Source organism: Lates calcarifer, linkage group LG16_LG22 (assembly GCF_001640805.2).
Source record: "Lates calcarifer isolate ASB-BC8 linkage group LG16_LG22, TLL_Latcal_v3, whole genome shotgun sequence".
In the NCBI taxonomy this organism is placed as follows: domain Eukaryota; kingdom Metazoa; phylum Chordata; class Actinopteri; family Centropomidae; genus Lates; species Lates calcarifer.
The window spans coordinates 23,839,647-23,854,010 of record NC_066848.1 but is presented as its reverse complement, the minus strand read 5'-3'; the positions used below and the strand labels follow the sequence as shown (position 1 = coordinate 23,854,010).

The 14,364-nt window shown below is 39.5% G+C and overlaps 1 protein-coding gene across 1 annotated transcript; it reads right to left on the bottom strand.

The window, feature by feature from the left end:
- Window positions 1–1,857: 1,857 nt before the first annotated feature.
- On the bottom strand, window positions 1,858–13,002 carry ogfrl1 (opioid growth factor receptor-like 1). Its single transcript, XM_018694658.2, has 7 exons — window positions 12,666–13,002; window positions 11,195–11,281; window positions 10,941–11,019; window positions 10,634–10,712; window positions 9,537–9,603; window positions 7,839–7,984; window positions 1,858–6,067 (listed from the first exon to the last, which is right to left on the bottom strand). Exons 1-7 carry the CDS (start codon window positions 12,849–12,851, stop codon window positions 5,512–5,514), a joined length of 1,200 nt encoding a protein of 399 aa, XP_018550174.1. The 5' UTR covers window positions 12,852–13,002; the 3' UTR covers window positions 1,858–5,511.
- Between the last annotated feature and the right edge of the window lie 1,362 nt (window positions 13,003–14,364).

Here is a 14,364-nt window from a genome sequence, read left to right as displayed (position 1 = left end):
TCACTGAGAAATACTATAGCTGTCACATTCTTGATGTACCCGACTTGTGGCTGACATGAACAATTTTTCCCACTCAACAGCTCAGAAATACAGTCTGTATGCTCAGCATTAGTCCTGCCTGCCTATTGTCAGTTCAGACGACAATGAAATACATAATTAAATTAATTTTGGGCCATGCTGCCGGCTAACTTTAGCTTTAAGTCGACATGATGTCTCCTTACCTGAGCTATAGTCCTTTTTAACAACCTCTCTCACAAGGTGTTTTGACATGTTATATCAGGAAAAGCACAGGTGAAATAAATTTAGAGGTCTATTTAGCCACTGTAATTGACACCTGTGTATGTCTGCTGAGTCTTTTCTATTGTTCTGCATTAAAAATGACATTTTCTAATTTAAGAATTTATAATATATAGTTTTTATAATCCAGTATTTGAATTGCACAGATTTTTACCTAAGTTGGTTTCAATTTATTTAAATTTATATTTCCACATCATGTACTGTGTGTGACCAGGGATGAATACACCAGAGTTGCATAGGCAGCAGCAGAGTCTGTTAGTGCATAGCCAATACCTAGCAAATATACACCAATATGTGTTCCATCCAAAGACTACAACAGGTTTATTGATTAACTGCTTGTTTCAAGGTAAAGTCACTACTGAGTAAAATCTCTTCGGTCAGTTCTGCTTATAAATCCAATATCAAAGTGGAGAACACTGAGGAACTATAATTAAAGTGAATTTTTCTCCTCCTTTGAAGTGTAGCCTCCAGAGGTATTATTTGTTCTGATGTTAACGTTTACCACACCAACGTGACGTTTTTGTTAGGAGCACACTGTCTTTTCACCTTCACCTGTGCCTGTTGGGTGCTTGCAGCGAAAGTGACTGTGCTGAAGTGGAAGGAAGGTTGTGGCAGGGGGTGTGTCGGAGGCAATCAAGCATAAAAGTGCAATTTTAAAGTCAAGGATGAAAGGGGTTTGTGCCTGCATCTCCTCTCTTCTAACACCAGGTTTAGTTCCCACTGCAAAGCCCTGGACAGAGGGAGATCCCACAAATGACAATTAAAAATGTCTTGACATTCTTTTAGTGCTTATTATGAAATATTTTGTATTTAATCTACAATATATGTAACATACTGTTTATGCTAACCAAATAACATCCATATTTACCTTCACTGTGGAAATTTTGTATAATATAATCTCAAACATGCCAAGATATGTAGTGACAGTCCAATATCAAGCCTTGATGGGTGACTTTGTACAGTGCTGCGATTTGAGGGTAAAGTATGTGCTCCTTTCTGGTTGTCAGGACAAAACCAATTTTTGTGTATACTGGAGAAAGTCTGTTATTTTTGTGTTTCTGCACAAGAATCTTCCACTCTGTTTCTAGCTCTAGTATGGCTGTTTGGTCAGGAGAAACAGTGCTAGGATTTAAGAAAGCACTTTCTATTTTTGCACTGAGCTTCCAACATAATACCATTTACCTGCCATGTGCCTATTTTTCTTTGTTTTGCAGCAAATATTATTGTATGTGGCATCGATATGCATATTAATACAGCATTGGTTCCAGTCAGATTAGAGCCTCTGACGTCAGTCTTGTTTCAAAAGTCAGGCAGATAATCTTAGTTATATTAAGTATTTGAAAGTGAATCCCTTTGCATGTTTAATCTTCTACTGTGATCTTATTTAACGGTGATAGCTGTTCAGCCTTTGAACAGCTGTAGAGCCAACCACTGAGGTTTATCTCAACCAATGTCATTATTCCTGCTTCCAGATCAGCTACGCACCTACCAAATACAAGCTCATCAGCTTAAATCTACATGTAATGCACAGTGCTGTGTACAGAGCTCACTTTGACATAATTCTTAATCCACATCCCCAGTTTTATTTGAGTTAAGTGTGGCAAATTTCACATTTCAGGGCAAACATCCAGGTATTGTGGTCCATCTATGCTGAAAAACACAGGTGTGTTCAGCTAGCATGGTGAATAGTCATCTATGGAACAATTCCATTTCAATCACTTAACCTGATACAAACAATTTCAAGTATGATATATTATTAACCTCACCTCTATACCAATTTTTGTGGGATTTATTCCTGCTGTTACTGTACATCAATACTACTCATACTATACTGTATATGACTATAATGAAAACAATAATGTAAATATCAAAATGCTGTACAAAAAACAGGATGTACAGGAAATCAGCTGGGAAAGACACTCCTTATAACATACAGATGAACATAAAAAATACAAAAGAGGCACTTAAGAATATCAGATACAATCGCACACGCACTCACACACATATATGTACACATACAATATACTAAAAATTCAGATACTTGAGCCCATATTATCACACAATTCACCTGAAAAGTTATTTTTACAATTATGTCAGATACACTTGGCTGGGGAGCGATGTAGAGACCTTGTCAAATAATGAAAAACAAGGCCTTATACTACAGGAAGAACAGCTGAAAAAGTCAGGAGGAAGCGTTAAAATCCTGATTATATGCATCATTGCTGTCTTGCACCTCAAATGGCTTTTAATTTCACAGACATCTATCTATTGCAACCAGGGAATCCAGTTGTCTGTGTTTGAAATTACACCTAGAATTCAACAAAACTGCTTTAGCTTCAGGAGAATTGTGGCCCTCTATTAACTAAACACAAGCAAGGTGATGCTGTCAATTTCTGATATGATGAGAGTGAGGGAACAGTTTGTTGACTTAAAAAAAAGAAAAAAAGAAAAAACTCTGGCTTCAATAAGCACCATCTACAATGGCTCCTGCATCTTCATTAGAGTACAGATGTAGGAGAAATTGTAGGGTATCGTTCGCAATGTAAATGTTCAAATCTGAAGATATTGAATATCTAACGAATATTAGCAGCTGCACTTGCACAAATGTACCACTAGAGGCTTTTATCTATTGTAGTCAGAGGAAAAAATCAACAGCATCACCACCTACTACTGTATATGTACCCTGGTTGAAAACTAACTATGTATACCATGAAATACAAGTGCTCAATTTTACATGTCATTTAGCCAAATTATTGCAAGGTTAGAGAACATGAGAACAATCGACCATGTTCATGACAAAGCAAGTTCCTGGCCACTTATAGATTATGTATGTCAATAATTTGAAGAAACCGACAGCGCTTTCAACTCGGAAGACATAGATTGTCAAAAAAGTGCAACACACATCACGTGTCTGATACATTAACTTCATTCACAGTCCACATCCAATCACCTTGTTCAGTTAAGCAGAAGCCATTTAGGTGACACAATACATCCTGTGGCAGCCATGTTGGAGGTGTTCTGGCTTATCATGGATGATTTTGTCAAAAATGTCAGTATGTTCGCCATAAAACCAAAATAGGGCTATCACTTTTTAATTTGAAAATTCAAATACCATTTGAATTTAGGAAAAAATAAAATATTTGAACTTGTACTTGAGTGAAAAGTGTTCATAAAATGCACTCTAATCTATTGCATGCACTGCACCTAAACTTAACTTGTTGTTTGTGTTGCTAATATGATAATAGAGAGCCATGCTGAGTGGGTAATCATCATGACACAAACCCATCTGGGAAAAAGCAAAAGCATTTTGGATTCAACACCATATGTGAAAAAAAGTTAGTGAGACTTTTCTACCTTTCAAAAACTGATGTTTGCTTGTTATGAGGCACAGGAGAGTCACAGGGAATTCAAGGAATATCAATTCTTCAACACATTTTATAATCAGGCTACATAGAATGACTTCAAATTATTACATGATAGATCAAAAACTTCACTTTTTTTTTTTTAGAAAATGAGGCAGCCTAAGCAAGCAACAGTGATTGCTGCTAAAACTAGCTAGGTAACATAGCTTAATCAGACTAGCATGTATCTTTCAGAAACCTCCACTAGCAGATGCAGAATTTTTACTCTGAAACTAGATTCGCTTGTTAGCTAGTTATCTACCTGAAAGTTTAATATTATAATTTTGTAGCAGAGACTAGGGTTAAAAAGAGAGTTTGCTGTGTCCCAGTAACCTACATTTTGAAGAAGAAATTACACTGCCCCCTTTCCTTTGAAACAAGAGCAGGCATCTTCTTTTTCATTGACCTATTGTTGGATACTACACTCATTTGTCAGTTTATAAGGTGCACCTAGCTCAAACAAGTGCATCTTGTAATGACTGAGGATGACTTACAATGTGGCCCCAATACTTAGCTAAGTTTGTGTCCAGTCATAGTGTTAAGTAGATGTCACATCACAGATATAATATTACCACATATTCCATTCATTAATTAAATACTTATAAATACTGAGTGATGTTATTATTTAGAAACGGGGGGATCGTGCTAGTTTCACTCCACTTGTTTCTGCTGTGGACGCACAACTGCAGTGATGTAACCATGGCGTCCTTTCAAAATGTATCAGACTTTATTATTATTAGCTAGGTGTATCTTATAAACTTCTAAGTGAATGTATATTTACCCATTATGTAGACCTCCATGGTGCCAGTCATAGTTCACAGGAGAGTTTTGATGTCACTAAAAAAGCCTCTCTCTTTTTAATTGTTTCTCACAGATATCAAGTTACCAACAAGTCTTTTTTTTTTTTTTTTTTGCTCTATATTTCTGTACAGCTACCTTCAACTTGTAGGCAGTAAAATATAGCAGATAAATACAGAGCTGTGCCTGCTATTATTATTAATAGCATTTCAAGTCAATCTGAAATATGTGGTTTCCAGGTCTTGCTGTGACCTAACCTAACCCACCCCTGCCCTTTTCAGCCAGTCCTCCTCTCGTGTTTGCCCCTAATGTCACCTCACAGAATTTCAGAAGGAAATAAAAAAAAAGATAAAGAAAATGTTTCCTCCCTTGTCCCCCACTTCACATTATAATTTTCACTTTACAGCACCTGTACAACAAAGTGAGCTCAGTCCAGCTTGCTGCTCAGTGGAACTCCAGCTACAGTGTTTGATGAGCGGGCAGGACTGTTTCCCAAAACCATCGTATGACCAACATGTCAATCAGCAGGAACCTTTGGTTCTAAAATGCTCTTGCATCAGTAACCACATTTCATACCTGCCTCTGTTCCAAAACTCAACATTAAATAAGGCAGTCTTCTCTCTGACTGATTTCATGCCTATAGCCCTAATGAGGAAAAGTCTTGCCACACACATTTGGGTCTCTCATTGTTTAGATGGTTTCAGGATTGGGATTGTTTTGTTTGGCTCAGGATATCCCACCTCCCCAAACACCCCAGTCCCACATCATAATCACAGAATTTAACTGAATAATCTGCACTATCATAGTTTATAATAAGCCCTTGACCTGAATAGATTCTAATGACACAAGCTATAAGTTATGTGTTTTACTGTCCTGACTCTGGATTTCAGTGTCCTATGGGGTCTGCAAAGATTAAAGTTCTTCTTCATTCTTTACAACACAGTTGGTTAATTTTAAAAACAGCAGTTTTTTCTGCTTTAAAAACCTGATAACATTCAAACACTATTCCTATTCCCTACAAAGGAACAACTTCATTGTACTCGTTCCTCCCTCCTCTAGCTCCCACCAACATCAATGCTCCCTCCAGTCCAGCCACATTAGACCCGGGTCCCGTGTAGCCCTTCATTCCTCCTCCAGCCAGGTCCTGGCACATCATGGCATCATGGGAAGACACAATAATTCCGCTTCTTGTAGAGGTGGAGGTGGTGCCCTCCTCCTCTCTCCTCTGGTGCTCTGGTGTCGGAGCAGGTGCTCTGATCCCGCTGCTACCAGCACCCACACTACCTCCGGTGCCAACACCTCCGCCTCGCCTTTTAGATGGTGGACCCCAGAGGAAGGCATGGGCAGGCCTGTAGTGTTGGCGTGCGTAGCGAAGCAGGCGCCTGCGGGTGGCCGGGAGGCGAATGGTATAGACAAAGTACTCCAGGACACTGTGCTGCATGTTTGGAAGGGTGTTGTGGCACAGCGACTCCTCCAGGAAGAGGCGAACCAGTGGGGCCTTGAAGGCCTCATAGCCCAGCTCACCAAGGGACTTCAGTATGCGAGTGATCCGCAGGTAGTTGTGCTGGGACCTTCAAAGAACAAAGCAGGAGAAGCAGGTGAAAAAAAAGAGGGAAAAAACTCTGACAGATCATTATAAATTGCAGCATGATTAAATCACATTTAGTCATACTGCATCATGAGTCTAACGAAAACTATGGCTAAATTTTTTTTTTTTTTTCACAAAAACATGAAAGTACAATGAAATATCTTAAAATAAAATCTAAACAAAGAAACAAACAAAAAAACAACTTGGACCATGGACTTGGAATTACACACTGTATATTCCTGATTGAAACAATACTCTCCACCAGCCAAAGATATCTGTCCCTCAAAAGTTACTCATTCCATTTCTAAGAAGATAAACTAGTGTAACATTACTGTTCACAAAATGATAACTACCACAGTAATATTTATGTTTTAGCTGCTTGTTTATTCCGTTGTATTACTGTGACAAAACTACTGAGTATGTGAATTATTACAGTCTGGTATAAACAGTTAAACTGCACCTTTCCTGCTAACCTCAAGGCTCCTTCACCAAACATGGCAAGTAGCCTCAGAATGTGTAAAATACTGTAAAGTGCTGTACTGTGTGTAAAAAAAAAATGAATAAAATACTCTGTAAACACACACGTGTGACCGCACTATAATAGTAAAAAAAAAAACACAAAGATGCCAGTGAAAGAAACAAAGAGAGCCTACAAGGATTTACGCTTGAAGAGCCGGAGGACCTGCTGCGTTCTGTCGCTTCATTAGAGAAATAACTCTTGTCGCTGCTGCCCAATCCACAGGCCTTTTATCTCCATTCACAGCAGACAAACTACAGCAATGATCTATGGCAAATTAACGGTGTGAAATCATGTCAGTGACGGGACATAAATCTGAGTCATCCCTGCAATCTTACTAGCGCCCAAACTGTGATGAGAGGAGATGCAGCAGCAGTATCCTTCACACACCTGCACCAGCAAAGAGGAGCACGGACATAACTGAAACACTACTTCAACAGTTGCACTATTAATGGTGATATCCATTGCTGCGTCTGTGTGTTGTTTAGCAACCATTCTGCTAAATGCTTGCTCGGCAGAAGAATCTTCATTTGTTATCAATACATTATTGCATTTTTTGTTAATGTGTTCATTTTATGAAACCTTGCTAGGAAGAGGTGATGCTGTTATATAAAAGCAATAAAAGCAAAAAAATAGATGAAATTGTATCCAGGTTTTGTTGACTTCTAGTCAATTGACTAAAATACGCTCAAACTCCTAAATTATCAGTGCACCAGACACAAAAGTCATTGTGAATAGTTGACGGGATATTTAAAGCAAGAGAAAGGAATAAAACTGTACTGAGCAGCTGTTTTATGCTGCTCTTTGTGTGTTTGGGATAATGGCAACAATAAGAATCAGATGCGAAGGTTTAGAGAAGGTTTGTGACTATAGGAGGTATGGCAATAGCCTGAAACTTGGAGGAGAAAAACAAGTACACACCACAAAATGTGACATTCAGGTGGGTCTTTGGCAAAGCGTTGACTTCTCTCAGGCCATGAAACCATCAAAACAGGGTGTGAAAGAAAGAAAAATCACCCCTAAAATTACCATTTAACCATCTGTTTGACTTAAAACACGCTGTTTCACATTTGGATGCTGATAGGGGAACAATTAAGTTGTATGGGATTTAAAGTAATTGCCTTGCTAAAGGACACAAAAACAGCGATTGGCAACTGAGCGATAAGTTCACGCAAATTCTGGCTGCAATTTTATACCCTTAAGCTGCTGCACAGTGTGTTTATGTGTATATGCTTACTCATTAAGGTGCTGGAAACGCTCCTGCCAGTTGGGAGCTCGAGCAACATTTCCACTCTTATCCAGCAGTTTGATGCCATAGAAGTCCAACATCAGGGAATAGGCCGCCAGGAATCTCCGTTTAGCTTCACGAGTGCTTTGGAATTCCTGACAGGATTTAATACAATACATCAGAAACTAACAGACAGGGACAGCACCATCTTTCTGCTTGGCATGCATTCTGGGTGATCAAATGATAATCATATGGAGCATAAGGACATACAGCTCTGGAAAAAATTAAGAGACCACTTGAAAGTTTTCTGAAATCAGCATCTCTACATGTTTGACAGCCATTCCATTCAAGTGTCTGTTGAATTCCAACACAAGCACACCTCATTCTACTTAAATGAGGTATTGATTAGGTGATGCAAATCTTGTTTAACAAGGACAAGTATAAAAACCACAGTAATTGGAATTAAAAAAAATAACTACTGACCATGCCAAAAGAGTTGAAAAGAAAAGTTTTGAGTAAGGAAAAGAAGGGTTCAATTCTGGCTTTACTGGCAGAGGAATACAGTGATCGTCAGGTTGCTTCCATGTTTAAAATTTGTAAAACGGCGGTTCATAAGAACGAGGTCCAGCAGCAGACTTTAGGGACAACAAAGCTACAGGCTGGCAGAGGGCGAAAACGACTCTCCACTGACCGGGATGACCATCAACTCATTCAAATGTCACTCAGCAACCGCAGGATGACATCAAGTGACCTACAAAAAGAATGGCAAACGGCAGCTGGGCAGATTCGTCTTTGCGAAGGACACATGAATCAAGCCACGTACAAGGTTATCCTGGAAGAAAACTTGCTTCCTTGTGCTCTGACAATGTTCCCCAACTCTGAGGACTGGTTTTTCCAGCAGGACAATGCTCCATGCCACACAGCTAAGGTCAGTCAAGGTGTGGATGAAGGACGACCAGATCAAGACCCTGTCATGGCCAGCCCAATCTCCAGACCTGAACCCCATTGAAAACCACTGGAATGTGATCAAGAGGAAGATGGATGGTCACAAACCATCAAACATAGCTGAGCTGCTTGAATTTTTTGCGCCAGGAGTGGCATAAGGTCACCCAACAGCAATGTGAAAGACTGGTGGAGAGCGTGCAAGAAGCATGAAAGCTGTGATTAAAAATCAGGGTTATTCCAATAAATATTGATTTCCGAACTCTTCCTAAGTTAAAACATTAGTATTGTGATGTTTCAAAATAAATATGAACTTGTTTTCTTTGCGTTATTTGAGGTCTGAAAACACTTCATCTTTTTTGTTATTTTGACCATTTGTCATTTTCTGCAAATAAATGCTATAAATGACAAGATTTTTATTTGGAATTTGGGAGAAATGTTGTCATTGAGTTTAAAGAATGAAACAAAAATGTTTATTTTACTCAAACACATACCTATAAATAGTAAAATCTAGAAAAACTGATCATTTTGCAGTGGTCTCCTAATTTTTTCCAGAGCTGTAAAGTCTGTATAAATGCACTCTTGTTCCACCCAAAGCACATCTATATGTTGGCTGAATGGAAGCTACAGTCACTCAGCCTAGCACTTGTGGTAAGCACTTATGCAATGAGGAACAAATCAGATAGGAAGTAGGCAGCTCAGATAGTAACACTGACATTGCATATAGAGTCCGTGTGTATCTGTGTTTCCTTGTGTGTTTCTTACTTTGATCTCTTCCTGAGTCAGTTCATGTGCGTAGAAGTTGAGCCCTTGTTCTCTTAATGGGAACAGCCTGCCACACACAGAATAATCAAAAAAAATACAAAATTAATTTAAAAGAACTGACCATGACCATGATGATGAAAAAACTTTTGTTAACTTAATAATGTAGCTTAATAGTTAAGTGTCCTTTCACAACAGTTGCAACTGCTGTCAACCATAAAGTAAAGAAGGTTAGTACCCTGTCATTGTTCCCTTATACACAGGTGAATGACCAAAAGTAAACATTCACTGAACACCTTCCCTGAACAGCCATTTATAATAATTTTAACATAACATAGCTTAGTTATCATATCTACAGCAATTTCTCCACATGTTGAAGCAGTGTACAGTAAAAAAAAATATACCCTGCATGTAAGGAGTTTAATAAAACCAAAAGTAAAAAAATAAATAAGAGTTGTGTAGGCTTGTAGGTTTGCAGGTTATAAGAAAAAACAGACCTTGTTCACGGCCAGAACATGAACTGTTTTGTATTTTTCCAGGTAGGTCTGGATACTATCAAAGTGTAGAATAATGTAGCGTCTGTCAACAACAATAACATTCTGATCTTACTTTTCTTCTTAACACACTGAGGATGGCAGGACTAACTAGCTCTACACTGGAGCATAAGAACAATTCTGTTTCTTTATTTCCACGTCTACAGAGATCATCAAGTAGTGAGGTGTATTTTATAGCCTTTTTACAAACTTCCATTTTAAAATGAGTTGGCTACAAATATTAAAAAGTCAGCCAAAAGACTTTGTTTTCAACTAACTCTTAGGGTTAATGTTAGTTTAATTAGCTGGCTAGTCACCGCAACTAAAAGGAACAGGGCTTATCCAATTCTTCTAAAACATCCCATATTTTACATGCAGGAAGTACAGCTGATAAAGCTGTCACTTTATTTCTGGTGACTTTTGCTTGACGACGAATCAGAAAAAAAAGGAGCTTTAACATTTCTCATGGCTTCGAAAAAGCAATTAACGATCAAGTCAATTAAAGGGAGTTGATGCAGTCACATGAAAGGTATACGAACATCAAAACAGACAGCTGAAATGTCTCACCACTGAATGTAGGTGTGATTGTGCTCCAGTTTGTCATAGTCGCCTCTCCACTTCGACAGAATCTCCTCTATATAGACACCTGAGAAGAGACAGCACTAATTAGCTGCCGCACACATTTTATTGTGTGTGCGTACTCACGTGTGTGTGTGTCTGTCTGTGATAGACGGAGAGAGAGAGAGAGAGAGACAGAGACAGAGAGAGAGAGAGCATCTCTTCTCTCCACAGCAGCAGAAGGCAGTCTGCAGGTGTGTGTGTGTGTGTGTGTGTGTGTGTGTGTGTGTGTGTGTGTGTGTGTGTATGAGCTCACCATCAGGTACTAGAGGGATCTTGTTCAGGTAGAAGCGCAGGTTACGGTACTCGTTGGGTTGCCGGGGCCTTTTGTAGTTCTACACACAAGCACACACAAAGATAAACGAGATCACACATGCTGTCTGCATCGTGTGTGTCTTTGAGAAAACAACTATGTGTCTTGTGGTTTCACAGTCTTGGGTATCAATGGCACCGTAATTTTTTGCCTCTGTGTGAGTGTGTGTGTGTGTGTGTGTGTGTGCGTGCATTCACCGGGTAGCTGTGACGGTATTTGTAGAGGTCCCTGGCAGCATAGAAACTCCTCTTCATCTTTGGGACAGATTCTGGGGAGTCAGTCAGCTGAGAGAAGAAGCAAGCAAGAAAGAAAAAGAAGAAAAAGAAAAAAATGAAGGAATGAAGAAGAAAAAGACTGTACAATGCATATCTGAAAGAAAAACAATTGGTGTTTGAACAGATGCAGCGTAGTGCTCATCTGCCATTCAGCTGAATTAAAAGCACTGACTTTGCTTTTGAGGTCGAGTGCTGTCATCATCCATTTCTTTCTAGCAAAGGAGGACAATTCACATCAGCGCTGCTGTGCAATCACTACAAAAGGATGCTAGAAACTAGAATTCATTCTAAAATAAAATCTGGGTCATGCTAACTTCCATTGGTCAGAAAGGCTCACAGTGTTACACTAAACCTAATCCTGCTATTTCTAACTACATCTATTCATCTAACATATCAGACTGTCTTTGAACTACAGCAACAACCAGGTTTTATTTCTTTTCACTTCATACTCTATGTCAAGCTATGTACTGCATGAATGTCTTTTGTCATTTTGAGGGTTTTGTGATTTTTATCCGATGCTGAACTTACAATTCAACGTGCAAACTGGAATCCTAAATTTTGAGAATTTCAATTTAACCAAGTCTAATTTAACCAATTAGAAATAAAAGAGAAATGAAAAAGAGTGATGCACTTTATTACAGTTTTTCAAATAGTTCTGTTATGTCCTGCTGGTTTTAATATTCTCACACAGTGTGCAGCAGCCATTCAGCCAACTATTCAATAACAATAATTCAGGGCACAGGGATTATAATCTTGAGTCCATCATTAAAATCATATTTTATTTCTTTCATAAAGCCACAGGCAGACATCAGAAGTTCATCTGGAAAAGCAATTTTGGGAAGAACCAATAATCTTTAGTAATTAACCAACAAAGGTATATTATCACTCACACAGTGGTATTGGCACACAGTACAGTACAGGTATAAAGTTAATAGCCTGCTTTTCAAAATGTAGTATGACAATGTAATACACCGAGCAGTTATTTATGTAATTAATCTCAAATTCAGTAAACTATTTGACAGTGTTAGCTTCCTGTTGGTGAAAGTGGTTTTAACAGGATGACTATTTGAATGAACTGCTGCTTGGTGGATTCAATGCCACACCGAGGAGACTCGGGAAAGTTGTCACCGTGTGTGCATATCTTTGCCCATACACAAGGTGACATAAAATTGTCATGTTTTTAAATGAAGTTTGGCGTGAGCTTTACAATCTCCCTATCAAAACAGCAGCGCGAATCGGGGCTACTCGGTTGCCCTTTCAGTGTCCCGGCCTTGTCAATGTTATGAGCTGCCGGTGGCACATGTTACCGCACCGTGCCCCCCCCCGCTCCCCTTCCTCTTCATTCTTTCCTTCCACATTCTATGCATGCATCTCCACATAACCCCCACTCTACCTTCGGCGACGTGTCTCCGGGGTCTCCGGCGGCCCGGTCGTTTTCCGCCGGACTGACGGAGTCGGAGATGCCGCTGTCATCTTCAGCCGCCGGCTCGTCGCTCTCAGAATCCGACCCCCACGTCGAGTCGCATTCCTCAACGGTGCTCGGCTCCTTGAAACGCCAGCTGCCCAACAGATTTCCCATTTAAAAAACATGCAACACCTGCTCTTCTATATTATCCTCTTCTTGACACAAGATTCTACATAATTCTGCTCACAGGCGCGTTTTTTGTTTCGCAGAGCGCTGGTTTCACACTGCCCTCGGAGGAGAGCTTTTAAATGGCAGTAAAGGGGAATTTCCAGATCAGCAACGATGATGCGTGTTTGTGTATGAGGGGTGATTAGTGCCAGAGAGAAGCAGGGGGAGGCATTAAAGCTACACGCGTGTATTGTGAATTGAACGAGTAAGTTAGAGTGATTATTAACATTAGAGAGTTTGCTGCATCGCTAAATGTGACCGTGTAGCTATCGTTATTGTACACAGCGTTCAGCACAATTTCCTTATTCAGTTACTTGTGGTGTTAAATGAAGCTGGGGGTGCTGGAGCTTATCCCAGCTGACATTGGGCGAGAAATGGGGTACACCCTGGGTAGATCGCCAGTCCATTGCAGGGCCAACCTATATAGACAACAACCATTCACACTCATGACCCATGTAATATTAGTTATTCAATATTATATTATTACGAGGTGCAACTTGATAGAGTGTAATCCTTGCTAACAAAACATGAACAAAGCTACTGCCACTACTCACTTTTAATGAGTATGGAGTTTGTGACTATGTCCATCACTGTATGCCGAGGTTAATGTTAACATGACCTGTGACAATCCACGTAGATTTGTTTTTGTGTCATGTTTAGCAAGGTTGTGTCCAGAGTGTCTCATCTGCATTTATGACAATATTGGAAAATAGCATGTGTAACCCAAAGTATTCTACGGAGAACATAATGTGTAATGTGTAATGCTGTCGGTTCCTCTAAAGCCTCTGATGCAGTTTGTAACCTGTATTTTATAGTCCAGTCATACTGGTGACAGATTCCCTGCATCTAAGCAACCTACCGCTGCGTGGCATCAATCACCCCCCATACAAAGTCTTGGTAACGGCAGCATCAGGACCAGAGCTGCGTCACGTGACACAGGGACAGGAGTGGGTTACGGTATACAGCCCACCCCACCAACCCCCCCACACCTATCTCACTCCACAATAAAGGGAAACTGTGAAGGTATTTCGTGTTTTCTGTTAATAAACAGAAGATATGAGCGAATATTTGTCTTAACACTCAGTTCATTTTACTCACAAAATATTTGTAATGCCTTTCAGACATTCAGTATTCCAGAAAGAGAGCGTAAATGTTAAATGTACTTACTTTACTAATATACTGACCTTGTGTAATAGCAGTATCTACTGTATATTGAGAGTTTCAGTACTCACGTTATTTGACAGAATATATAATAATTTTGTAATCAATTTGAACTGCACATTCGCTTTATTTAAATAGTTTTCGATTTAGATTTATTTTCCCACTATATGGCTGGGGGTGAGTTTCACCCTGTTATGTAGTGGGGGTGGGGGGGCTAGTTTTGGTATGTTTGGCTCCACTTCCCCTCAGAAGGGAGGCTTACTGCAAATCTATACAAAGTTGTTCTGAGTGATCACCA